Source organism: Caenorhabditis briggsae (genome assembly GCF_000004555.2).
Source record: "Caenorhabditis briggsae complete genome, chrIII, whole genome shotgun sequence".
Taxonomy (NCBI): domain Eukaryota; kingdom Metazoa; phylum Nematoda; class Chromadorea; order Rhabditida; family Rhabditidae; genus Caenorhabditis; species Caenorhabditis briggsae.
Window position 1 is genome coordinate 10,880,955 of NC_013490.2, and position 27,200 is coordinate 10,908,154.

Below are 27,200 nucleotides of genomic sequence, written 5' to 3' on the forward strand. Positions count from 1 at the left end.
GACATCACAGCACCTTTCTGACATGGAAAATTTTCCGGATTTTTTCGGTTTTCATGTCCGGCAGGTAAAAAACTTAAAAAACCACTGTCGGCCACTTGAAAAAACGGCTATCAGGCCCCGTGGCCTAGGTTTCTCACTGCGCGGGAATTCAAATCCTCGGCCCTCGTAGCAACTTTTTTTTGATTTTTTTTTCGCTTTTAACGGCATTTTTCGGGGATTTCGGATTTTTTTCAAATTTTTTCGCTATAATATTGGGAAAATAGACAACTTTTTGAACATTTCAATGCAATAAAAATTTTTGGTCGGAGTCCTCCTTTAAATTGACCTTTTCGCGAAGTTCAGACTTTTCAAAAAATGCAAAAACTGGAAAAAAAAACCAGCAAAATTTACACTTTGTCAATTAAAATTTTTCAAAAATAATTTCTGTGGAAAAAGTGAAAAATTGTCTGAAATTCGCGAAAATCATTAAAAATATTTTTTAAAAATGCTAAAAACAAAAAGTACTGAAACTTGCAAAAAATCCGCGAAATTGCAACATTTTCCAAAACTTTTTTTTTCAAATTTCAGATTTTTCAAAAAAAAAATCAATGAAAATTTTCATTTTCAGTGAAAAAAGGTCCTAATTAAATTTTTGAATAAAAATTCAGTGCAACAAGCTGAAAATCGAAAAAAATCAACAAAAATCAAAAATTCGTAATTTAAAAATTGCGAATTTTCGCAAAACTGAGACACTTTCATACTTTTATCTTTTATGTAAACTGAAAATTAGCTTTGAAATTTTTAAAAACATGATTTTTGCGATTTTCAGACATTTTTTGACTTTTTGAAACTGAAAATTTGCAAAAACAGTTTCAGCCAAAAATAATAATTAAAATTTCCTAAAATTTTCGAAAATAATATTTTAATTTTTTTACTTTGTTTGGAAGTTTTGAAAAAAAGTTAGGATTTTCAGCTTTTATTCTCGAAATTTCGAGCTTCTTGCCTCCAAAAATTCAAGACAAATCAAAATTTCCCCCGATTTTTCAGAGATCCGACCCCATCCGCACTGCTCGTGACGTTCGTAAGAAGCATGCTGCTGCAACCACCACAACAACTACCCAAGATTGTTGAACTCGATATTTTTCTTTAAAAAGTGAAACTTTTATGTATTTCTAAAAAAGACCCGAATGCAAATGGACGACTCAAACACATAATAAATTATATATAGAACAGGAAAAACAGATATCACGAATTTTGGAAAAAAAAGGCAACTAGATGAATGGGGGAGGGGGAAAAAGGGACCCGTTTCGGCAAGACAATTGGTTTGTGATTGATTTCTAGGGGGAAGGGGACCGGATGATTTGAAAATTTCAAATTTCGAAAATAAAAAAGAGAAAAAATTGAATTATGATCTAATTTAAAAAACATTATTAATCCCTTCCGGCGGCCGCTTCACTGTCCACTATCGGTTTGTCGACTCGTTCGGGATCGTTGACCACTTGGACCGCTTTTTTGTACCATTCCACACCATTCTTATGAACGTCTTCTGTCTTTTTGGCGACCAGCTCGTCGGGTTTTCCTGGAAATTTGATAAATGATTTTTAGAATGATATAGTGTTGGAAATTTTTAATTCCAGAAAAAGATCTCAAAAATCTCAAGTTTGGGTTCAAAATGCCAGAATTTTCAAGAAATTCAAATTTTGAGCATTTTAAAGATTTTTCGAGGATACACATTTTTCCGAAAACTCGAAATTTTCAGATTTTGTGTTTGAAAAATCTGAAAAAAATGGTTTTCTGCTGATTTTCCTAAAAGTTTAGATTTTTCTGAAAATTCTAATTTTTTAGAGAAATTCAAAGTTTCTGGAATTTTTGATTTTTCTGAGAATTCTGATTTTTTGTATGAAAAGATCGAATTTGTTGAAAATTCCTAATTTTCAAAAATCTCTAATTTTCCGTGTATTTTCTGAAATTTTCGATTTTTCCGAAATTGTAAAACTTTTAGAATTTCTAAAATTTTTAGAATTCGATATTGCTTTTCGGTTTTCTGAAAATCCTAATTTTTCTAAAAGTTTCAATATTTCTAAAAAAGTATATTTTTTCGATTTTTAGTTGCCTGGGGCATCTACCCTCCAACCCCTTCTAAAGGTTCCCTCTAAACACGCAACGACACTCCGCTATCCCGCTCGGCGCGCGCACAATTTGAATTTAGTTTTGAGTGATTGCGAGCTTGGATTTGGCTCGTAGTTTTTGAGAGACTTTTTGAAGGATTTCAAGTGAGTTTGCTTGAATTCTAAGCTTTTATTTGTTGTTTCTTTCTAACTTGTTCATAATAAACCGATTTTGTTACATTTCTTGTTGATTTTCTTCTATTTTATCACAGGAACCTGATACCCCGGACATACCGCGGGCAATTTTTTTATATTTTTGATTTTTCTGAAAAGTGAATTTTATAACAAATTCTGTTTTTTTTCTGAAAATACCGTTTTTCTGAAATTTCCGAATTCTCTGAAAATTCCGACAAAAACTGAAAATTCTAGGCCACCTCTAGAATAGAGACGAAAACAAGGAATTTTCTATTTTGGCGGGAAATTCGAAAATCCTTGTTTTCAAAAATTGACAACTCCAGACTCGGCGATTTCTTCTTGAATTTTTTTTTCTTTACTTTATTCTGAATCTACCGTAAAACCTGCATTAGATGGGTCCCTCTAATAGAGGGGCCTCCTGGTAGTTTTCCTCAAATCTTCGAGTTTCTAAAAACAATTTCTCTTACCATAATTAGGCGGATTGGCATTGGGATCATATCCCAACCTCCTCAACATGGGTGCCACTGAATCCATATCTCTCACGACGTCTTCTGGAATCGTCCCCACCCATTTACTCAGCGCATCCAGATTCACTGGTTTCACAACTTGATCTGAGCTTCTTTCGACGTTAGATAAAGAGATATCCTTCCCAATCAACTGCTCATGATGAAGAACTCGGTCATCCCATGGGACATCCAAGAATTCTGTTATCCTCCTCATTTGGGCTTCTGGATGAAGAACCAGTTGTTCGTAGTAGACCTTGAGGCAGTTGGCACCAACCGATTCGCACTGATCTACCATGATCTGGAATTTCAAGTTTGGAAATTTTGAAACTCCGCCCAATAAAGATTTTTCAAAATGTGTAGAAAACGTGAATATTCATATAGAAACAAAGAAAAAATTGAAAAATATCGAAAAATCGCTTTTTGGGAACTTCTGGAAGGTTCTAGAATCTTTTTTTTTTTGAATTCCCGCCAAAAATGAAATCTCCGAAAAATTTCTTGCGATTTTTCTTCAATTTTTATGCAAAATTTTTAGACCTTTTCGGGTTTTTCGGCTATTTTTGGCGATTCTTTTTCGATTTTTTTTAATTTTTTCTCTGAAATTTGATATGAAGATTACTGTAGAAATCGAATTTTCCTTCGTATTTTTTTTCGTCTGCAATTTGACGTGATTGTGTTTGCGGATAAAAAAAAACAACAAAAGAAAATTCGGTTTCTACAACGATCTACAGTAATCTTCCGGTCAAGTTTAAGACAAAAAATTCGGAAAAAATCGATAAAGAACCTTCAAAAACATCTGGAAAACCTAAAAAGGTCTAACAATTTTGCGAAAAAGAAAAATCGCAAAATTTTCAGAGCTTTCAGTTTTGGCGGTATTTCAAAAAAAATATTCGAAAACCTTCCGGAAGTTTCCAGAAATGCGATTTTTCGATTTTCTTGAATTTTAACTTTATTTTTAAGCGATTCTACATGCTTTTCTAACCATTTTGATGCATATATTTTTTTCTTGAAAGTTCAAAAAATTCAAATTCTCACCTGAATCGCCGCATTCCACTTCGTCATACACTGCCTAAAATCGTTCAAATCGAATCCCGTAATCGTCACTTTTCTGGATATAATACTGTTTACTGTAGCCCGCCCATCTCGAATCATCAAAAGATATTTGGCATTTGGAAACAATTCTTTCAGGTAGACCGCCGATTTCATTGTGAACGGATCCTTATTGCAGAGGCGGGGCGCACGGTCGCCATGGCCTACGATGACCTGGAAAATGAAAATTTGGTTTTCTAGGCCATCATGTAACATGTATTCTTTTGACACAAATTTCTCGGAATGAATACATTTTAACATGATGGCCTAACTTTTGCAGGCTGAGTTTTCCAGGCCAACATGATAAAATCGCTTAGAATTGGTCTTATATTCACATTATGTGTTTCTAGGTCATTTTGAAGTAGTGGTCTCTTTTGCTAGTTCAGTTTTCTAGGCCACCATGGTAAAATATCATAGAAATGGCCTCTGGTGTTTTCTATGATATTTCACAATGGTGGCCTAGAAAACTCAGCTTGCAAAAGTTAGGCCACACTTCCAAATGATCGATCCTGTGCCTACCTCCATAATAAACGAACTGATTGCATTATTGATAACCTCTCCGGTGACACCTGCTTGCTGCAACCGATTCCATTCCTTTTCTGACTTCTTCCATTGCGATCGGAGATTCAGAATACGTGGAATGACACGTGTCTCCTCTCCACATCGAACATCGGGATGGGCGTCTAGCATGGCTCGCATTAGCGTCGTCCCGGAACGAGGAACACCGCCTGGAACATATAATTTCGGTACAAAGAATAGAAACTACCGTAAAACCTGTAATAGAAGGGCCCCCCTAATTTTCAACTTTGAGCCAATTTATCTCGGTCTCTGAAAAAGATATAAAAAATTGATGAACAGATAAATTGTTTATCATAATATCCTATGCATTTTATCAGGTTACACATTTTTCACATCTCTTATAGGAGCTGAGTGATAATTGAGCTCAAACTTGGCAGTGTGGGGGCCCTTCTAATACAGGTTTTATGGTATTTTTAGTTTTCTCCATTTCTGTTCGCTTTTAGTCAATTTTTCTCAACTTTAGATTACGGTATTTGTCGATGTGGGACCTTCGACCGTAGCGACACCGCCTGTGATTTGAAAATTTTCATTTTTCATTTGATTCCCATGTTTATTAGGACAGGAAAAATTGATCTCTCGAATTTTTTGACAGGTTGTTGAGTTCAATGATAACAGGAAAGAGTGTGACGGAGTTGGCGGGTTGGGGCTACTGTAACTATACGTGTCATAGTTAGAGAGCGGGTGGGGCAGAGGAAAAGTGACACCAAAGAGCATGTTCTCTGAGTTTGGAATCTAAACTTTGGATTTTTAGCAAAGACGCTCTATTGGAAAAATTAAGATAATCAAGGAAAGACGAAAATTCCGAATTTTCAAAAAACAAATGTTCTTAAAATCATTTTTCGAATTTTTTTATAAATCGAAATATAGGAAATTTCGAATTTTCCGAGTTTCAAAAAATTTTTTTTTGAAAATTTCAGGAATCGAATTTCTTTCAACTTATTTTTTGAGATTTTTTGAAAGTTTTTGAAATTTTCTGAAAATCAGTTTTCAAAATTCTTAAAATTTAAGTTTTTTTGAAAACCAAATAAAACTTTTTTTCGAAAATTTAATTTTTCTAAAAATCTTTTTTTTTTAGTTCCTAAATTTTAAGTTTTTCTGAAAACCAAAAGTTAGGATTTTCGCTGAAAATCCAATTTTTGAATTTTTTTGAAATTTCAAATTTTCTGTAGAGCGCACTTTCCCCACTCATCCTACAACAACTACATAATCTCAAACTAGATATTTCCCATCATTTCTCTGAGATTGACATTTCAAATGTTTACGCTTTCTTTTTCCAGACATGGAATGTTCTCAATGTGTCCTCACTGATAAGGAATTTTTATATTTATTCGGAGGGAAGGAATGCAGATTACTGTAGCCATGTCACAGTTCCTAAAGAAGTAATCTAGCTGACCAACGAGCACTGTTTTGATGTGCAGGTTTTGAAGAATCAATGATTATCAACAAACTGATAAATACTGATTATTGACAGTTTTTCTCATTTTTTGTGCTCTAAAAATAATAATTTCAAGTAAGAATTCCCCTTCTGCGGACATTCGGACAAACCGAAATCCATCAACTTTTCCCCAATTACACCTCTTGACCCATATTTCCTCCTCTTTTCTTATTCAATTTGTCCATCCATATATTACCTATGAATATGAAAGGCGACGTTCTATTGTATCCGTCATCAGCCTGAACGGCTAATTGTCGGGGTCTGTCGATTTCGTCGTCATCGCCGCTTCTGAATTTGCCACGCCGACTACTGTAGTATGGGTCGTCGGATGTTCTGGAAGTATTGGATTTTTGGGAAAAAAATATGCCAAATTGGAATTTTGTGGAGGATTACTGTACAGCGAGGATTTTTTGAAAAATTCGGAATAGTCCGAATTTCTAAATTTTGGAAAATTTCAGAATTTTCAATTTTCCAAATTGTCTGAATTTCGGAAAAGTCCAATTTTCGAAATTTCGAAAATTCGGTGAATTCAGAATTTTCCGATTTTCAAAATTTCGGAATTTTTCTAATTTCAGAAGTTAAAAGTTATCCGATTTCAGAATTTCGGAAAATTCCGATTTTTCGAAACTTTGGAAGATTCTAATTTTGAAAATTATGGAATTTTTCGATTTCACAATTTCGGAATTTCGGAAAAACAAATTTTTTTTCGGAATTTTCCCATCAAAAAGAAACGAAAAAAATTGTTCAAAACGTCAAAAAAAATATCAAAATTAATTCCGCTCGAGACCCACAATTAAACTTTTGGGCATGCGCCTTTAATATCTACCGTAATCCTTAAAGGATCATGGGTTTCTCGTAATTGTCTTCTCACCTATTTTTTCGATTTTTCGCCAAATTTCGAAGATTTTAAACTGTTTTTTCTCAAAAAAAAAAAACGGAAAAATCACTAAAAATTTCGAAAAAATCGAAGAAAATAAGTGTTTTAAAAACAACAAAAAGAGTGATTCAGAAAATCGGAAATTTTGGAATTTTCAGAATTATGTTTCGAAAATCCCGGATATACAGTAATCAACAGTAATTTTCAAACCAAAAAACACAGAAAAATCGAAATTCAATGACACAAACTCCATCATTTATTTTGTGACTTCTTCGAAAATGCTGCCTACCTGGATGTGATAAAATAGAAAAGAATGAAGGCGACCAAAAACAGAACGAGTAGAAATTCCCGATTTTTTCTCATCATTCGAAGATTCATACAAGTGCTATAAGTGCATGGGAGAGGCTGAAAATATATAAATTCAGAGAATTCTTATACGGAAAAAAAAGTATGAGGAGAGTGTAGAAGTGAAATGTGGAAGAAGAATTGATGGGAAGAAAAGTGAGAGAGAGAGAGAGAGAGTGGAGAGACGCAGAGATATCGAGAGCGCCAGATGGATGGATGATTCGGGAATTGGGAGATAAATCGAAAAACGAAAAAGAAGGAGGTGAATAGATAGTATAGGATAAGGTGGAGAATGATGTGGAGGAAGGAGATGTAGTTTGGAATAAGAGACTTCTTTAGTGCCCAACAGGGTCGCTTAGAAGAAAAAATGGGGATAATTATGCTAATGATACCATAAAGAAGGTTTGTAACTCGTCAGGATTATGGTAGCTCCCCTAATCATGTTTAACAAAAAGGAATTTTTGGTGAAACCGTAAAAATTTAAAATAGTCTGCTGAACATCCAGATCATTTATCTCGGTTCCTATGCTAAAGATCCAAAAGTTGTCAGCTGATAAAATGTTTTTTTCATAATATCACCAACATTCTATCAGTTGAAAGATTTCCGATATCTCTCATAGCAACCGAGATAAATTAGCTCAAAGTAACAAATTTAATCACCAGGTATTGAAAATCCTTATTTTATTAGGAAAGATAAATATTACTACCGTAATCCTTGGGAATGACAAACCTCTTTTCTGGAACCTTCTACCATTTTTCAAAAAAAGTACAATTCAGAACATTTTGAATGACTTCAGAATGTTCTATCTATCGTATTTGATCCGAAGCCTATCCTATACGTGCATTTTGAGCTCAATTATCGCGTTTTCTAGAAGAGATATCAAAAATCTATCAACTGATAAAATATCAGCCATATTATGAAAAGTAATTTATCAGTTGACAGATTTTTGATATCTCTCATAGGAAACGAGATAAATGAGCTCAAAGTGAAAGTATAGGGTGAGTTTCTATTAGAGCAATAAAGCCATTTTTTGATCACTAAAAAAACTTGAAACATTTTTCTCAAACTTCCGATTTCGTCTCTTCTACCGTAATCAAGTGTGCGTGCACAATGTCAAAATGCAATTCAAATTGTGCAAAAAATTCAGATGATTGAATTGTGAGTGACTAGAGAGAAATGCATGTGGTTTGGTTTTTCTAGCTCAGCCAGCAAACATGTAATTTTCTAAACCACAAGTGATATCACTTCCCCAAAATCAATACCTAATCATTGATTAAATATCTCCCCAGTTATCAATTTTACAAGAAACTTTTCAACTACAAAAATGAAGCATTAGTTTTGAGAAGTATTTTCTGGAATTTTCAGAGGAATTGAATAAGTTTGAGTACATTTTTTGAGCGATCCAGAAATATGTATTTTGAAAAAAAAGGTTTAATCTTTCTTGAATAGAGACGCAGATATGCATAACGATCAGTTGAAAGGATAACGACTTTCGAAGAAGAGGGAGAAGGTCGCCACTGAATTAAGGACGACGCACTAACGACATACTGATTTCTGGTCGACAGTATTCATTGTTTTTTTTTGTATAGTTACAGTAATCCATGAGGTCACAATTCAACTAATTAGATATTTATGCCAGATTGAAAAGATTAATAGAGGAACTATTTGGAGGTTGATTAATATCTTATGGAAATTCATTCTACAGAACTTTCTAGGAGGGGAGAATTTAATTTAATTTGGTGACTTCAGAAGACTCTAGAAGACGAGCATTTTTCAAAGTTCGGTTTTTGAGGAAAAAAAAATTGAATGTCAAGAATACGTTAAAATTAGAGTGATGACGTAGAAAAAAGAGCCACCAATGCGATTAGTTTGCATATTTATTAGGTCAGGGTGGAATCTGAACGAGCCAATTTTGAACAAAAATACAAATTTTTCAAAAAAAAAAGAAAAATATGGGAAATTTAATGATTTCATTCAGAAAATATCGCATTGAAATTTTCCGAGAATCATAAGCTGGGACATCCAAAAAAGGGCCAAAATTGAAATTCTAGGAAATCCATAGCTTTCAGATTTTTCATTATTATTCTGCAAAAAAAGTTGGAACTGTAGAAGAGAAACGCCGGTGGCCGTGGTCGGAGGTCCCACAACGGCAACCTAAAAATCTAACCTAAAAATATCTTAATTTTCCGGATCTATTTTCTCGATTTTTGTACATTTTCAGTCAATTTTCCCGACTTTTAAAGGGAAAAATGACAGAAAACTCGGCGAAAATCAGTGAAAACCGGGGGGGGGGGGGGGGGGGGAATCCGGAAAATAACAATATTTTTAGGTTACGGTAGTTGTCGCTGCGGGACCTTCCGCCACGGCTATCGGTGTTTCTCTTCCATAGCATCGATTTTTTGAGCGAAAATAACAATTTTAAACAATAATCGAAATTTCCCGAAAAAAGCGAATTTGAGTACATCTTTTCAGAATACTAGGGTTTTCTAGAACCCAAAAAGTGCGTCAAATATAAAAATTGAAATTTTAGAATCTGCCAAATTTCAGGCGATTTTTCTCTATTTTTATCTTTTATTTCATAAAGAGCGAAATATAATTTTAAGGAAAAAGGACAATTATTGGTTCAGCTGTCCCAAGTTTGCTCAGCTAGATGCAAGCTATATTATCGAGAATTAAAGAAAAAACTTAATCTCAAAAAAGTAGGAAAAAACAAGAACAGCGTGTCTCTGCTCTCTCTGGACGAACGAAAATTGTGGAGTATGTGAGAAGAAGGAAAAGAGAGAAAAAGCAAGACTAATCAAGACGCAAAAAGGAAGGCTTGTTGGGGTGACTGACCAACAACTTTTTTCCTTTTTTTCTGCCGTTCATCGTTGAAAAAAAGAAGCAATTTTGAACGAGTTCTAGAGAGCGAATTTTTGTAGCAAAATTTTTGAAAAAATCGTATATTTAGGGGTGAGAGAATGTTATCTTCTGAATAGATATATATGACGAATAGAGCCGTAAACATACTTACACATCTTTCTGCTTCTCTTTTCTTTTTACTTTTGCTCAAATATTTGCACAAAATCAATTTCTAGAGGGTTAGCGATGAAATAAAAGAGAAGAGAAAGATGAATGATTTGGAGGATGGGAACGGGATAGTTAGACTTGGGAAATTTGAATTTTCCCTTTTTTTTTGGAAATTTTTCATGATTTTTCAACGATTTTCCGATATGTTCTTTTGTTTTTATGCGATTTTTTTTGGCGAAAAAAATCGTTAAAATCGATGAAATTCATCGAAAAATCGAAATATTCCGAACGGAAAATTTTCGATTTTTATTTCCATTTTTCGACGAATTTCGACAAATTTTAACGATAATTTTCATCATTCTAATGCAATTTTTCGTTTAAATATAGTTCAAAATCTGAGAATTTTATCGAAATTCCGACAATTGATTATGTACGGTAGTTAAAGGCGCGAGCCAAAAGTTTTCTTGCGGGCTTCGAGTGGAATGCATTTTAATTCAATTTTTTGTGTTTTTCATTGGATTTTGACTAATTTTTCGGGAAAACTCCGAAAAAACTCCAAAATTTTGAAAAAATCGGAACATTCCAAAAAATTAAAAATTCTAGAATATTTTTATGCTCCCATGAGAAAAAAAGTTGTTGAAAGAAGGCTGAAGACGTAAATCTGACAAATGTCTTTTTTCCGGAGGAAAAAAGACAGAATATTCAGAGAACCTGTCATAAATCATGGGACCAGAACTGACTGAGAAGAGCTCTCTTTTTTTGGCTTTTCCCCTAAGAAATCCCTAAAAATCCTCACATAAATCTGGGACGACCTGTCATAATCCGTCGTGGGGTGAGAAAGAAAGGCAATTTGCGAGAAATTCGAAGGAAGTTGGTGTCCGAACGAAAGAGAGAGCGAAAAGGATCGGGAGGCGCGGAGGGAAGTGTAAAAAGAATGGAGAATTAGAGATAAAATGTGTCCTTTGCTATGTGAATGAAAGTGGTCAAAACAGGTGAAAGGGGAAAGTTAAACATTGAGGGAGGCGACGAGGTGTTTTTCGAACAAAAAACATATAAATTTTAGTAAGTGCGGCTGGCGCGCCTTTGGCGTGTTGAAGCGAAAAATCGCTTAATTTTATATGAATCGACATTTTTTTTCTACGCATTTAATTTTCAATATCTTCCTTATATATAAAACGCTAGACGTATCTGTTGGTGTTAGTGTCCGGCTGACCGGTTTTGGGTTTAAAATAAGAATTAGGCCGCCGCCAAAACTGAACCCGCGGCCCTTCGGACAACGACTGTGCATGCACCCAGTTGTGCCATGAAGGTCACACCAGGAAAGAGAAGGGAGGGCGTACATGTTCTACCTCTTGAGAAAGAGAAAGCGAAAAGTGAGGGGCGGAGCGACAAACCAGTAAAAATATTGAATTGCGCCGAAGGCGCAGCAGCCAGTAGGCTGGTTTTGAAACAAAAAGTTTGGCAAAAACTGGAAAAAAAATCGAAGATGAAGGTCCACAACGACAACTACAGTAACCTGAAAATATTTAGATTTTCCGGATTTTCTTCGCTTTTTTTAGCTCATTTTTGTCGATTTTTCTGTTAAACAAATTGACAAAAAACGCACGAAAATCGAGAAAATAAAATCAGAAAAAATTATTTTTAGGTTACTGTAGTTGTCGCTGTGGGATCCAAAACACCTATTTTTCCTTTAAAAATTTTCTACCTATTTTTTTGGAAAATAATAAACTGAAACTCAAAAAAAAATCAAAAATGTTTGAAAATTCTGAAAAAGTGAATTTCAGACATTTTTTCAAAAAACGAAAATTTTGAATTCCTCAAGAAGAATGTCGAAAATCTGAGAATTCACAGTTTGGCAGAAATTTAAAAAAAGGATTTTCAGAGATTTTTTTCAGAGAAAAGTGCCGGAAACGAAATTAATTTTATAAATTTTCAGAATTAATGGAAATTCGGGATATTTTCGCACAGCAAAGCGATATTCCGATTTTTCGAAATTTGAAAAAATCGGATTCTCTGAATTTTTTTTGAAAATTTTCATATTTTCCACACATGCAGACTCAGTGCAAGGCACTCAATTTTTGTACTGAGTCTGCATACACCGAAGTCGCAGTTTTATAATTCTGACAATATTACAGAAAAATAGTGAGAGCGAAACTTTATTTTTCTGTCCATTCATCCTCTTTTTGAGCTTATTCTTTCCGAGCCTTGTTTTGGCGGTTAGAACACTAAGCATAGGGCTCGCACAGCCACGTGTTTTCGGCTAAAAGTTTTCAGGTGAAAACTGAAAAAAAAATCGATATTCAGAATATTTGAAATTGCTCAGCATAAGAGTTGAATTCTTTAATTGAACTAATTCTTTCCGCGATGCGGGGAAGAGGCAAAAACCTCATTATTTCTATACAAGTGGACATCAACACAAACAAATTTTGTTTACAGGATTTTTAAAGAAAATTGAGAATTATAGGTGTAAATAACTGGAAAAAAGGGGGCAAATAAGAATTAAAAGCACCGGAATTGTTTAAAAATTAATTTTAAAAAATGGAAAAAAAACATTAAAATAGCACTGAAATTGTATTAAAAAAGGAATAATTTCTCAACACTTCAACAACAAAAACTGTCAAATTTCAACTTTTCAGATTCCAGCACAAAACACAAAAGAGCAAGCAAAACATGAAAAAAGTCAATCATAACCGACCAAACATTATACTTTTTATCATTTTTTCTTCATTTTCTTGTGATGAATAAAATATTCTAGCTTGAAAATATATGACCAAAAGTGACCGAGAACAAGTTTTTGGCAGATGGAAAGGAGGAGGAAAATTGTTTCGTTTTTTTTTTCAAACAAAAAAAGAAACATGATGAAAACATAGAACCGGATTGGGCCTCCTGTTTAAAATGAAACAGAAAAAAACGACTCAAATGATATTATCTTTTCTCCGAAAAGATATTTTTTCTAGATTTTCTAAAAATTCTTTTCCAAGTCAATTTCTAGGTCGCCGCTCATCAAAAATTGATGGCGAAGAGCTGAGCAGAAACCAGTGAAAAATGCACTTTTTTGAAAGAGAAAGAGATAGTCCAAAGGGAAGGAAACCATACATTTCAATGGTTTTTAATGAAAAAATAGGGAAAATATATTTTGAAAAACGATGATTTATATACAAATAAAGAGTTTTTTTCGAGATTTTGAGATTCTTCCGTGGAGAAAAGATCATTGAGAGGTCTAATTAGTGGCCGAAAATTTGAGAGTGGGCGGAGCTTAGGGGTATGTATTTTTTGTAATTTTTTCTGGTTTTTTTCCGATTTTCAGATAGATTTTGACGGTTTTTTGATAACTTCAAATGTTTTTATGCGATTTTTTCGCAATTTTTCGAGTATTTTTCCCGGAAAATACCGGAAAAAAAACTTGAACTTTCTTTACAAAAATCCGAGAAATCTTGAAAATTAGGCCAGAAAACAGTTTTTGAAACATTTTTCCCACTTTTCGGCGATTTTTATGGTCTTGTGCCATTTTTTTTTAATTTAAAATTTATAAAAATTTAGAGATTTTTTAATAATCCGAAAATCATTAAAAATTACCGAATTTTCGTTCAATCTAGCCGTTTTCTGTTCAAAAAAAAATATCGAAAAAACCGGAAATTTCATCGTTTCAATGCTTTTTTTGTGATTTTTTTTTCAAATTTTGCGAAATTTTAAAATTGATGAAATTCATCGAAAATCGTAGGAAATTGTGTTTTTTTTTCACAAAAAAATTGCATAAAATCAATAGAAATGTGCTGAAAACTCGGAAAAAAAAGACCCGAACCCCGCAAAAACAGGCGAAAATAGACTTATGAGATTTTTTTAGATTTTGCCCATTTTAGTGGAAAAAAGTTTGGAATCAAAAAAAAAAGAGAATAATTACGAAAAAAACATGCTCCTTTAAGGATTTAAGCTCCGCTAGCTCTCACATTTTCGACCGCATTGATGACAGACCAGAATAACAATAATAAATAGAAAAAATAAATTAAAATGCTCTTCTTCATCACTCTTCTTTCTCATCATCATCAGCCATCGGATCTGATTCCTCATCGCTGCTCGATGGATAATTGACATGTCCCTGAGTCCGTGCGACGCCTTCGTCTACACCACCACCATCTTCTGCTCCCCCTTCTACGATTTCCCATCTGACACTATCCGCCTCCAAATCTGCCCTCAGAAGACGTTTAAGCTCTGTTTCCACCTCTGGCGCATCCATCAGTTTCTTCTTTTTAGTCTTTCGAAATCTCTTCTTTCGGGCACATTTCATGGGAGGGGTTAGGCCATGTGGATATTGCCATTGCTTTGCAGCCTTCTTTGCGGCCGCTTGAGGATCTTCTGTGACATCGGAGAGAGCTGAAAAATTAATAATTCATCTTAGAAACTTGTGCCTCTTTCTACCGTACCTGAAGGCGTAATCGCATTGATCGAATCATGGGTACAAACTAGAATCTGCGAGACATCGGCAACTTTATAAAGACTCTTGTCATCCAACGTTTTGTGGACCTCCGTGATTGTAGGCAAGTCTAAAATCTTTCCATTCAATAGTCGATTCCCGATACGAAGTGTGGAGTTGCGAGCGTCGCTGTTTAGATTTATAGCGAAATCTTCAACCTTTCCATCTGTTTCAATGATTTTTTCGATGCGATCTACACAATCTTCTGGAACACGAAGGACGATGTGAGATTCGAACTCTGGTGGATCATCGGTTGGTGTTGTGATTGGCGCTTCTTCGAATACTTGGGGCTGGAAGCTATTGTTTTCGTGAAGAAGCAAAAAATACGAAAAACTCACTTTCGGACCTCTTTTCAGCGGAATTCTGGTGCCCGATGCCAACGACATAACTACCTGAAAATGCTAATTTTATTTTAGAATAGATTATGTCAAGGATTTTCGGAACGGAATTCCGGAAATTCCGATTTTTCGGAATTATCAGACTACAGTATGTCAAAGGCGCACGCCAAAAATTCCTTATCGGACACCAAGCGGATTTACTTATTTACTGTATGTCAAAGGCGCATGTCAAAAATTCTCTTGCGGATTCGAGCGGAATTACTTTTTTTTTGCATTTTTGGAATTTTTTGGTTAATTTTTCATCTGTTTTTCGCGATTTTGCAATAGAAAATGGAATTTTCAATCAAAAATCGAAAACTTCTAAAATTTTAAAAATCGGAATATTCAGAAGTTCCGAAATTTTGAAAATCCGGATATTCTGAAATTTCGAAAATCGACATTCTAAAAAATTCCGAAAAGGCCGTTCCGAACATAACAGCCTCTTCTTTAAGCAGAAAACTTCGAAAAAAAAACAATTGAAAACAACTTGTCCGTGTGGAGTACACCTCGCCGCGGACTAGGTTTCTCCAGCACTTTTCTCTTCCATTTTTATTTTTTGCAATTTTTCAGATTTTTCTGGGAATTTCAGACTTTTTTCAGCTAACTTCTCAAGTAAAAATTTTCAGAAACATGAAAATCAAAGAGGAGTTCATCTCAGCTAGTGTTAATCCACGCTCTCACTGCCTGGTGGCCTGTAAATCCGCCCCTCTGGTCGTCTACGCTTCCTCACTTCAAATCGCGGTTCAGACTATTCCTAATGTGAGTTTTCTTTCTAATTTGAAGAAAAAATATGCGGATTTTTCAGAATGATTCAGAAGTTGGAGTAATTCGAAGCACATCCGAGCGACGTCATCAGAAGCCGATTGCAGTGCTAAAACGGCTCAAGTCAGCGGCTAACGTCGATGAGTTTGTATCAGGAGACGTCGGATCGCGAGTGGTTTTGTGGAAATTGAATGGAGAGAAAGTAGAATACGTGGCAGATCTCTCTGGGTGTTCTGGAAGTGTCGGAAGTGTTTGTGGAGTTGTCGAGAGCAATAGGAAGGTTGTAGCGGCTTCTTGGGTGAGCAAAAATTCAAAATTTGGGGATAAATCTAACTCTTTCGGTTTTTCCAGGTCCAATACCCAAATAACGGATTCGAAGCATGGTGGACAACATCATCTGGAGATCTAGTGCATTCTAGGAAAATCGATCTGGATCAGAAGGCCTTTGCCCTTTGCCTAGACGCTATTTCCCTTCAAAACACAGTTTTATTGGCGGTAGGAACGTCGAAACGATTCGTGGAGCTTTATGGAGAATCAGATGATAAGAAGACGTTCAAACGACTAGTTTCAGTGGCAGGACACACTGATTGGATTCACTCGATTGCCTTTAACGATAACCCATTCCATCTTCTAGTTGCCTCTGCTGGTCAGGACACCTACGTCCGGCTCTGGTCAATTGAACCAGAATCCGGACCTCATCATGAAGCCCCGAAGATTCCAGCAGCAGAAGAGGATGTTCTAGATGAGCTGACGTCTTCTGCAAACCTCTTCCAATTCAACAACTCCTCCTATCGATGCAGCTCTCATGCCGTAATGCAGGGACATGATGATTGGGTGCATTCGACGGTGTGGAGTGAGAATGGGCGGGTTTTGTTGACGGCTTCTAGTGACAAGACGTGTATTATCTGGAGGGAAATCGATAATTTATGGAGAGACGATGTCAGATTGGGAATTGTTGGAGGACAAGCGGCTGGATTCTTTTCGGCTGTGTTTTTGAATTCACATAAAAATCGTAGGTTTTTCTCTTTTTTATTAAGTGTTTTACAGAATTTTTGAATTTCCGTTTTTCCCCCATTTTCTCTGCAATTCTGTAGGTTTCTTAAATTTTTTTCCTTTGTTTCTAACACTCTGAAACCCGAAAATCCGCCGAAAACGGCTTCAAAACGTAATTCGCCGATTTTTCCCCAAAAATCACTTAAATATGTTTCAAACTGCGTTTTCTCGAGACTTTCTTAATTTTGCATCGATCTCCTCTTCCTAATTAGCATATTCTCAAAATGTTCGTCACAAAATATTGACTTTCTCGAGTTACAGCTCATTTTTGCTCAATTTTTCTTCAAAAGTCGCGCGCGGCGCGGAAAAGTGGGCGGGCGAAGTGGGCGCAAGCTTGCCGCGCGGAAAATCGGTGAATTATTTTCTCATGCTATTGGCGCCATTTATCGGCGGATTTTCGACATTTTCGGGTCGCGGAGTGCTAGAACAAAGAAAAAAAAGTGTAAAAACGAAAAATAGGCTCCGCGCCCTTTTTTCTGTAATCTTATTCCAGGCAGCTTAAAATTTTCAGATTCCGATTCGGATTCTGAAGATGTCGTCGCCAGCTCTTCTTACTTCGGTGGCCTTCACGCGTGGAAGTCTTCTGATGAGCAGCGAACATTCTGGACGTCTCTTCCGATGACCGGTGGTCATGTCGGAGAGGTTCGTGACGTGGATTGGCATGAATCGTCGTTTTTGATATCAGTTGGACAGGATCAGACGACTCGGGTGTTTGCGAAAAGTGAGAAACAGGTAAGAACCGTTAGGCGATTTTTTGGGTTTTTGTGTTTAAAAATGTTCAAAATTCGTCGAAAACCCGAAAAAAATAAGCTCCGCCCCTTTTCTCCCTCCCGCTAACTATAATTTTGATTTTTCAGCAAGTCTATCTGGAAATGGCTCGTCCACAAGTCCACGGCCACGATATGCAGTGTCTCTCTTTCGTCAATCCATCGGTATTCGTCTCTGGCGCTGAGGAGAAAGTCTTCAGAGCTTTTCGAGCTCCAAAATCGTTTGTTAAAAGTCTTGAAACTCTCACTGGAGTCCCCTCCTCAAAATCATTCGGATCCAGTCGAATCGCCGAGTTTGGAGCGTGCGTTCCAGCTTTAGGACTCTCTAACAAACCAATGATCGAAGGAGAAACTGTGGATGGAGAGCATTGGGAGGAGGATGCGTTCAGAGCAGCACCAACTGTGCTAGAAACCGCACCAACTGAGGATACCCTTCAACAGAACACTCTTTGGCCGGAAGATCATAAACTGTATGGTCATGGTTATGAGGTTTATGCAGTTACTGCGAATCCACGGGGTACTGTATTGGCTACTGCTTGCAAGTCTAGCCACGTGGAACACTCGGTTGTCATGCTTTGGAAAACTGAAGATTGGTCTAAGCAAGCGGAAATTGTTGGACATCAGTTGACGGTTACTCAAATCGCTTGGAATCCTTCTGGAACTGTGTTGTTGACTGTTAGCAGAGATCGAACTGCAAAGCTTTATAAAGAGAAGACTGGGAATTTGGATGGATTTGCGTATGAATGCGTTTGGACATCTGGAAAGCAGCACACTCGTATTATTTGGGGTTGTGATTGGCTTGATGACCAGCGATTTGTGACTGCTGCCAGAGATCAAAAAGTTATTGTATGGCATTCTGAAGGGACACCAAAAGCTCAAATCAAACTTGATGAGCCTGTGACTGCTGTGGCCGCTAGTGGAGACGTGATCGCTGCGGGTCTTCAAACTGGAGAACTTGTTATACTCCGAGTAAACGGAGAAAATCTGGAGATTGTCGAAAAAGTTGGAACCAATCCGATCCCGATTGATGCTGCCATTTTACGCCTACGTTTTTCAAAGTGTGGAAAGAAGTTGGCAGTCGCCACTAGCGATGCCAAATTACGAGTTTTTGAAATCAGTGAATAGTTTTTCCCTGTGATTCTGTTGTTTTCTATGTCATTGTTAACTGACTTGTTCTTGTTGCGATTGGTTAAATAAAACTAATTTTTCAAATGAAGAAATATTTATTTTCCAAGCTTTCAAAATTTAAAAATCCATTTCGAAACCTACCTGGCTGATTCATATTAGCACACCGAACTTCTTTCAGAAGCACGGCGCACAGAACATGGCGGAAACCTTCTCTTATTAGTTGGTATGGGAGCACACGGGTAAAAAAGGGACCCCCAGGGGAACTAATTTTGGCTAGTGAAGTGTCGGAAGCCATAACTGCCAACATTTCACTTGTAATGACTCTTTCCCTAAACCTTTCTTTTCCGCAATTCCTAGGCGTTTTTGTGTTCTTTCGCAAAAGGCCGGGTCGATCCGCGATCGATGGTTTCCCCTGTTTGATCGGAATCCCGCGATCCTTCAGTCACTGGATACTCCCTAGTTTGTGAATCCCCGCAAATAGATTGATAAGAGCAAAGGGTCCTCCTCCAAATAGTTTTGATTTGAGCGGAGGCTGAAACATAAAATTTTATTCTCAGTTCCAACAAAAATTATTAGATAGTGTATAGGGATGGATGGGAGAGATGGAATACTGAACTTAGACGTTGGGATTGGGAAGAGAGAAATCAAAATGAGGAAGAAGTGTATCCATAACAGAAAAGAAGAAAACAGTGATTGTAAAACAACAGTCGTCATCTCCTATCTTATGAGTGATTCATATGGTTTTGTGGGTAAAAATATTTAAACGAACAAGAGAACATGTAGATGGAATTTTAAGAGAGAAACGGAAGTTATCAACAATAGTTCAACTTCAAAAGATTAGGCGGTTTAACCGACGATTAGATGACAAAAACCTTTCAGAAGGCTGAAATTGCAAAACGCTACCGTTTCTGGTTGAGCCGAAGCTCGCTCGTTGTGGCTCGCTTATTGTGGAGACGGCGAGCGGGATGGGCTGCGAGAAACCGAACGAGAGCGAGAGCGGGAACGGCTACGGGAGCGAGAACGACGTGGAGAGTACTTTGGCGAAGCACGACGCTCGGCACGTGGTGAGCGAGAGCGGCTGCGATCACGATCACGACCACCACCTCCGCTTCCTCCGGCAGATGAGTTGTCCTCGCGAACACGAATGTATGCAGTTTCTCCCTGAAAATTACTATAGTTTATAAAAATTGGTTATCAACATTCTTACCTCATGGGATCGGAACTTGGTGTCGTCCAACTTACGAATAGCGTACTTGACGTCGTCGTAGCGAGTGAACTCAACTACTCCGGTTCCGTCGCGAGCAACATCGGCATAGCAGACGTCTCCAGCCTCACGCATGTGGTCTTTCAGATCCTGCCACGATCCGGTTGGTGGAAGTCCTTCAACAATGACGCGGTATCCAGTTCTTCTTTGTGGTCCACCTTGACGACCACCACGTCCTCCACGATAGTCACCGCCTCCACGGTAGCCACCTCCTTCCTCGTTGATTGGGCGACCGCCTGGTCCTCGTGGTCCGACTCCACGAGTGAACTCGACGCGAATACGGCGTCCATCGAACTCGTAGCCGTCACGAGCGCGGACTGCATCCTCTGCATCTCTGAACATATAATAGATTGGTACAGGTTGAAGAGATATATTGAAGAGGTTCTCACCTGTTGTCCTCGAACTCGATAAAAGCGAATGCTGGTCCGCGTCCGGATTTGACGTCGATGTACTTGATGCGCCCGTACTTATGGAAGATGTCTTCGACCTCCTTGTCACGGACATCAGCTGGCAGGTTGCCAACGTAGACTTTTTGATCCTCTCCACCTCGTGGCATGATTTCCTCTGCTGAAAAACAACTATATTGGGAAGGGGAAAAATAAAGATACGAAAAATAGTTATGATGACGACAGGGATATTGAAGAAGAATGGAGCCAAGGAGAGTTACGAAACAGAGAAACGAATGGTTTCGAATGAACGAAATTCCCGCAAAACTGGTCAAAAATTTCGAAATTTCGCGCCATCGATCAGGAAAACAATAATTCTAATTTCAGGCCTAAATTTGTCGAAAAAATCCTTCTTGTTGGGATATTTCAGCGGAAATCAATAGAAAAAAGAGTGAAAAATCAATTGTTTTTGGTTTTTTACAGAAAAAAAGGTTTTTCGACTGAGAAATGAGCTAAATGTGAGAGGTGGAATCGCTTTTCGTCGTCTCAAACGCTCATGAAATAACCGCGACGCGACCGCAACGCGCAAGCAATTTCAAAGCGCGCGAAATTTCAAAAAGTGCGGTAGAGCGCGCTTGGGAATGATGATGTCATCGCTCGTGTGGATTTACGGATAGAGAAAAATGAGTGTTTTGTGTAAGGTTTTCGTTTGTCATGTGGTGTTAGGAAAACAAATAGTCTTTAATTTCAGCTTTTTTTTCAGTTTCTCGAAGCCCAACACAGCCCAAATGCCCAATGAAGTCGAGGAAAGCAGAGGTAGACAGTAAGAAATTCAAAAAAAGTTTTTTTTTAAATTTTCAGACAGCGAGGTAGTCGACGACACTGGTAAGAAAAAATGGGTGACTTGTTCAATCCTGCTTCTTGTAAATCTGCTGAATTACATCGATCGCTACACGATTGTCGGAATTATGGGACACCTAACCCCATTTTTTGATATGAATGATAAGCAAAAGGGGCTTTTGCAGGTTCGGAATCCAATAGAGGTTGTAATTATCAAGTTATGGTGTTTTCCAGACGGTTTTCATCGTTTTCTACATGCTGTTCGCCCCATTATTCGGATATTTGGGTGATCGATACAATCGGAAAATGTTGATGATGACTGGGCTTTCTATATGGATCGCCGCGGTTTTTGCATCGTCTTTTTGTTCAGAAGGGGTAAAAATTATCTCAGGAGCTGGGAAAATTCTGGAGAAATCGATTTTTCAGCACTACACACTGTTCCTAATTCTCCGCGGAGTCGTTGGCATCGGAGAAGCCTCTTACTCCACCATCGCCCCCACTGTGCTATCCGATTTATTCTCCGGAGCCCAGCGAAGTCGGGTGCTGATGGTTTTCTATTTTGCAATTCCAGTTGGCAGTGGTCTTGGATTCATTGCCGGTTCAGGAATGGCTACACTCACTGGCTCCTGGCAATGGGGAGTTCGATTTTCGCCGATTGTAGGACTGATTTGCATGGGTTTAATGATATTTCTGCTCGAGGAGCCTGTGAGAGGATCGTGTGATGGGGCGAGACAAACCGGAGATAACGCTAGTTGGTGGGATGATGTTAAGTACTTGGTTTCTATGTGAGTTTCGTTTATTTGTGCAGAAAATCATGTAAATTCACATAAGCTAAAAATGTCTAATTTCGGCTCAAAATTCTTCAAAAATCCCAAATTTTTCAAAAAATAAAAAACACTGAAAATCAAGAAAAACGGACTAAAAATTGCCGAAACTGTCAAAAATATGCTAAAAATAGCTGAAAAATCACTGTAAAAATTGTCTAAAAACTACTGAAAATGGAGTAAAATTGCAAAAAAAAAAATTGATTTTCAGATTTTTTGAATTTTTTTTCGATTTCCAACCGGTTTTCCTTGGAAATTTCCGATTTTTTCTTAAAATTTCTGCAAAAACTATATTTGACAAGTGAAAACGTTCGATTTCCAACCGCGTTCCTACGGAATTGGTCAATTTTTTAAACTTATCAAACCAGTATTTGCAAAAATGTCAAAAAAAAACTGAAATTTTTGAGAAAAACGGTTAAAAATATTTAAAAAAGCTTTGAAAAATTTGAATTCGCGCGCTGGCCGGGACTAGAAAACTCACACTCGGCCGCCAGCCACTTTTTTATAAGTTTTAACTGAATCAACATGATTTTCTGCACAAAACAAAGTATCTTTAAAATTTGAAATTTGAAAAAAAAATTTCCAGAAAAACCTTCTGCCTTGCCACAGTTGCCTCTGTCGCATCGCTGTTCTCGATTGGAGCAATGAGTTGGTGGACACCAGAATTCATTGAGTCCTCATGGGCGGTCATCAACAAAAAACCATCGGTTCCAGAGGAGCAAACCACTTAGTAAGCCCAAAAGTCGACTATTGTTTGCTAAATTAAAATTCCAGCATTGCCATGATTTTCGGATTAATCACCTGCGCCGCTGGTATCCTTGGTGTTGCTACTGGATCGATTCTCTCCCGGGCTTGGCGAGACGGAAAGTCGATTTTCCGAAATAAGGCATCTGAAAAAGCAGATGTTTACGTCTGCGCTATCTCTGTCTTCGTTGCTCTTCCATTCCTCTTCCTGGCCATTTCCCTTGCTCATCACTCAATGAACATCTCGCTCATTCTTATATTCTTCGGAATCACATCGATGTGTTTGAATTGGGCAGTCAACGTGGATATTCTGATGTATGTTGTTGTTGCGAATAGAAGGGCTACTGCATTAGCTGTACAGACTATGCTAGCACATATGTTTGGAGACGCCTCAAGCCCATATGTTGTTGGAGTGCTATCCGATTGGTTCAAAGGAGATGATATGTCGATTTATGCAAAGTTCTTTGCTATGCAAAAGTCTCTCTATCTTCCCGCTTTCGTTTTGGTTATTGGAGGAGCCTTCTATCTAGCAGCCACATTCTTTGTTGAAGAGGATCGGAAAGAAGCGCTGTTCCAAATGGATGCTCCTGACAACTGGGAGCATCACAATGATTCAGATGATATGGACTCTCTGATTCAGTCTGGGCAGGTTGTGGGACGAGAAGAAGGGCCGGCGGCTGTGATCCATTCCACTATGACACCATCACCGGAGGTTGGGACAGCGGCGACAGACTCGGCTTGACGGTACGAAGAGGAACAGCAACCAAAAGCACAACAACGACCATCTTTTAACTCTTCTGTAAGTTTTATCTAGTACAAAAAATCCAACTACCGTAACCTGAAAAGTTGGCTTAAAATAATGAAAAAAAAATCGACGAAAACAGTGAAAAGGAAGAAAATTTAGGCAAAATAATGATTTTTAGACAAGATCTGAAAAAATTAAGGTTTTCAAATTAAGTCATATTTGGCTGAAAGTCGATTTTTTGGAAAAAAATTTTCTCGGGAGATTACTGTAACGTGTTGCTTTTTTTTAAATTTTGCATGATTTTGGCCTGAAAAATGTGAAATTTCTAGTTTGAGTTTTCTAGTTAGAGTTTGAGGTTTTTTTTAAATTTCTAGTTAGAGTTTGAGGTTTTTTCCGAATTTTCAAAGTTCGGAAATTTTCAGAGTTTTGGAAAATCTGGAATTTATTTTCAGGTTACTGTAGTTGTCGTCGTGGGATTTTCAGCCACAGCTCACCGATTTTTTGGCGCTATGAAAGTAATTTTTCATTTCCAGATTGACTCCAATGACATTGAAAAATTAGCATCTGACGACGACGACGAAAATAACGACGTTTCTTCCATTCGATTCGTTCGAAATGAGGGTAGCGCCGAGAATCCAGACATCGACGCCTACCTTTCAGATGAAACTGACGAATGGGACGTCGAGAAGAAGGTGTCGGGTGAAGAAGAGATTATTTGATGTTGTCGTTGTTGTTCTTGTAAACTTGTAAATTTATTTTGTAGAGTTTTTTTTTGTAGCTGTTCCTCTTCTCTTTCTTTCTCTTTTTCCTGTATATTTGTAAATCTACTTAAAGATTTTTGACTCTTTCCCCGTTGATGGTGCCTTATTTTTGAAACTAGTTGTGATTCCTTCTCCTCTCTGCCAGTGCCTCTATTATTTTTTTAGATACCGGTCCTTATTTTCAGGCCAAAAGTTTAAATTTCCAAAATAACCATAATTTTCATTTCCTCCATCTGGAGCCCCCCTATTAATATTCGATTTTATATCCCCGATTTTAAAATGATTTTCTTCTCTTGGAATAAAATTCCTAGAATTTCTAGTCGATATTGTTGTGTTTGTCGTTGGTTTCGTGACTCCTTGGTTATATTTTTCGAGTTTTTGGCATTTTTTGTTATTAAAATGGTTTTCAGATGAAGTCACGAAGAGCGCCGTTGATTGTGAAAGCGCTAGATGAGGGGTTTCAGAGGCCCACTGGAGAAATAGGTAATACGAATTTTTGCATCTCAAAAATCAGCTAAAAATCATAATTTCCGTTTTTCTTATTTTAAAAAACTCCAAAAATAGTCCAAAATAGTCTGAAAATGGCCAGAAATAGTCCAAATAGTCTGAAAATGGCCAAAAATGGTCCAAACCTGGCTGAAAAAATAATCTTTCTGCATTTTGCCGTAAAGTGTGATACATTGTTTTGGTGTTTGCAGAAAATCCGGAAATACAGTAATTCAAAGCGATTTTCAGCTCAAAAACGCTCGAATTTGGCTCGAAATCTTCAAAATTCCTAAATTGCAGACCCCTACGACGATATTCAGCTACAAAAAGTGCTCAAAGAGCTGTCATTCGTGCGAATCAAACTCGATCAGATTGTACTTCCCGATATTAACCCATTCATCCAGAAATTGCACAATTTTCGAGAGTTTTTTGGGTTTGTTTTGTCTAGAATTTTGGCTCTAAAATTTCAGATTTTTCCAGATTCCACCTAGAATATTCGTTTCCTTGTCTTGATGTCGTTTCGAAGTCACTAAAATCGACTATTCGGATACCAGAGAAGGAAGTGGACGCCATGAAAATCGTGTTTAATCATCGAGTGAGTAAAATTAAGCTGAGTAGTCAAAATCATACGGTAAGTTTTTTATAGCGAATCGTTCTCCTGGACATGCATCAGGACCAAGTGGAGCATTGGCAAAAGGCGCAACTCACCCTACACCTTCTAGTGAACATGTCAGTAAACGGAAGGCATACGGTAGCTCATCCGAATCCAGGACCTTAACTATGAGCATCTTTCAGACCCGCCCCCTGGCTAAATGCCACGTACGCCTGTCTGACCTCCTCTTTCCACCGTATATAATCCATAGAGACTTTGACTTCGTCGGAGATGAATTCGAAGGAACCGCCGAGATTCGAATCGATTTGGGAAGCCGAAACAAGGCGTTGATGGAGAAATTAAACAATTTGAGAGGCGATCGAAGTCTGGAGGACACTTTTGTGGTCGCCGAAAAATCAGTGGGGAGGAGGACAAGATCCAGGAGCTCTAGTAGATGTCGTGCTCACTCGTCAGCGAGTTCTGCAACGCCACGCGCACCTAGTATCGGTTCCAGAAGACCTCACTCTGCCACGTCGTCATTATCCTCCAAGGAGACACCGATTCTGAGGCCTCAGCAACAGTTTTTCGGAGAAAAGTTCAGCCAATCGACGCCACAAAATGGCTATCTGAATGCCGAAGCACGACCTAGAATCAACTCCAGCTCATCGATTGGATCGGATTCTGTATTCATTACAGTACCAGAAAAGCCACGTGTCTTGGAAGATGAGCCACAAGCTCCCAGAGAACGGATAACTCAGTTCGTGACCAAGTCTTATGGAGCATCAGCAGTAGGGGATACTGTAGAAGAGTTGACGTGGCACGGAGGAAAATATTATATGCAGGTTACGGTACATGAAGGTATTGGACTACCGCCCGTGGAGGATGAGAGGTAGGTAGGCTTTGAGAGTGGGCGGAGCTTAGGTACAGTAGAATTATCTTTGAAGGAGCATGAATTTTCGAGAATTGAAAAAATCCAAAAAAATGTACCGAAAAATACATGTCTCTTTAAAAATTTCGCTACCGTACCTAAGCTCCGCCCACCATCGAGATTTCGGAGACTGACAGATTCAGAATTTAGAAATTTATATTTTTTAGCGGCCGCATAACAAGTCCCTCTACATTCATCTCGATCCTCGGAAGAGATGGAGACCTCCGCTCGCCCGTTTACCGTAATTCAAGAAACCCCCATTGGAACTTCGTGGCACGCTTTGCTATCAGCTCAGAACGCCGGAATCTAGTAGTCAAAGTGAATCATCGAGGTCCATTGGGAGATTCTGCTCTAGGATATGTGACTATCCCTCTTCCAACGGCAAACGCGCGAATGGGGATGTTCGAAATGACAGATGTGACACGGATGGCAATGAAGCATACCAGTCAGGTACCAACGCTGACGATTAGTTTGGAGAAAGTGAGGAATATCGATGCGGCTGAGGGATTTGAAGGGTCCGACGAGAATCATAGAATCAGAAGAGCCACGTCTTCAAGAGGAACTTCTCCCACTCGAGTAGCTCCAAGCGTCCGTATAGACTCTCCACCGATTCTGGAGAGTAGCGAGGTTATCAAGGAGAGAATGCAACGATGTATGGCGGATTTGGAGAATATGATGAGAGGAATCAATCACTAAATATAATATTAATTGTTGCTTTTTTTTATGTATTTTTATTCTCTGTTCTTATCTTTTTTCTAGTTATATTCGATTCGATTTCAATTAACAGATACTCAAATTTGACCTCAAAAATAAAAAATCTCTTGCTGCACTCGATGGCCTAGCTTCTTCTCCTTATTCGGCCGCCAGCCACACTGTCTGTGTCTCTCGCCTTGCCACACTCTCTCATGTGGCACATCAACCAATTTTCCATCTTTTTGCTTTCCTTTTAGCTC

At 37.8% G+C, this 27,200-nt stretch overlaps 7 protein-coding genes across 7 annotated transcripts in view; 4 read left to right on the forward strand and 3 right to left on the reverse strand.

Moving 5' to 3' along the window:
- CBG03559 overlaps positions 1 to 1,110 on the forward strand; it is a gene marked incomplete at both ends in the record, with an annotated part of 11,643 nt that extends 10,533 nt beyond the window's left edge. The window contains one exon of the mRNA XM_002646995.1: positions 1,027 to 1,110. Within this exon, the coding sequence (XP_002647041.1) occupies positions 1,027 to 1,110 (84 nt within the window). The remainder of the gene's footprint in view (positions 1 to 1,026) is intronic.
- Positions 1,111 to 1,409: 299 nt separating this feature from the next.
- Cbr-tpst-1 lies at positions 1,410 to 7,128 on the reverse strand (the record flags this gene model as incomplete). The annotated part of the gene is made up of 6 exons (XM_002646996.2): positions 1,410 to 1,558; positions 2,750 to 3,086; positions 3,821 to 4,048; positions 4,394 to 4,602; positions 6,085 to 6,221; positions 7,055 to 7,128. The coding sequence occupies 6 exons, from the start codon at positions 7,126 to 7,128 to the stop codon at positions 1,410 to 1,412; spliced, it is 1,134 nt and encodes a 377-aa protein (XP_002647042.2).
- A 7,012-nt stretch (positions 7,129 to 14,140) lies between these two features.
- Cbr-taf-7.2 lies at positions 14,141 to 14,976 on the reverse strand (the record flags this gene model as incomplete). Its single annotated transcript, XM_045244395.1, has 3 exons — positions 14,141 to 14,490; positions 14,541 to 14,880; positions 14,929 to 14,976. 3 exons carry the CDS (start codon positions 14,974 to 14,976, stop codon positions 14,141 to 14,143), a joined length of 738 nt encoding a protein of 245 aa, XP_045092427.1.
- A 621-nt stretch (positions 14,977 to 15,597) lies between these two features.
- Positions 15,598 to 18,674, forward strand: Cbr-elpc-2 (the record flags this gene model as incomplete). The annotated part of the gene is made up of 5 exons (XM_045244396.1): positions 15,598 to 15,726; positions 15,773 to 16,027; positions 16,081 to 16,741; positions 17,294 to 17,514; positions 17,640 to 18,674. The coding sequence occupies 5 exons, from the start codon at positions 15,598 to 15,600 to the stop codon at positions 18,672 to 18,674; spliced, it is 2,301 nt and encodes a 766-aa protein (XP_045092428.1).
- A 945-nt stretch (positions 18,675 to 19,619) lies between these two features.
- Positions 19,620 to 20,497, reverse strand: Cbr-rsp-3 (the record flags this gene model as incomplete). The annotated part of the gene is made up of 3 exons (XM_045244397.1): positions 19,620 to 19,838; positions 19,885 to 20,275; positions 20,331 to 20,497. 3 exons carry the CDS (start codon positions 20,495 to 20,497, stop codon positions 19,620 to 19,622), a joined length of 777 nt encoding a protein of 258 aa, XP_045092429.1.
- Positions 20,498 to 21,115: 618 nt separating this feature from the next.
- Positions 21,116 to 24,199, forward strand: CBG03564 (the record flags this gene model as incomplete). The annotated part of the gene is made up of 7 exons (XM_045244398.1): positions 21,116 to 21,143; positions 21,189 to 21,352; positions 21,402 to 21,542; positions 21,594 to 21,952; positions 22,578 to 22,721; positions 22,766 to 23,447; positions 24,014 to 24,199. 7 exons carry the CDS (start codon positions 21,116 to 21,118, stop codon positions 24,197 to 24,199), a joined length of 1,704 nt encoding a protein of 567 aa, XP_045092430.1.
- A 452-nt stretch (positions 24,200 to 24,651) lies between these two features.
- Positions 24,652 to 26,943, forward strand: CBG03565 (the record flags this gene model as incomplete). Its single annotated transcript, XM_002647001.2, has 6 exons — positions 24,652 to 24,724; positions 25,028 to 25,160; positions 25,208 to 25,322; positions 25,374 to 25,478; positions 25,523 to 26,208; positions 26,415 to 26,943. The coding sequence occupies 6 exons, from the start codon at positions 24,652 to 24,654 to the stop codon at positions 26,941 to 26,943; spliced, it is 1,641 nt and encodes a 546-aa protein (XP_002647047.2).
- Positions 26,944 to 27,200: the final 257 nt, after the last annotated feature.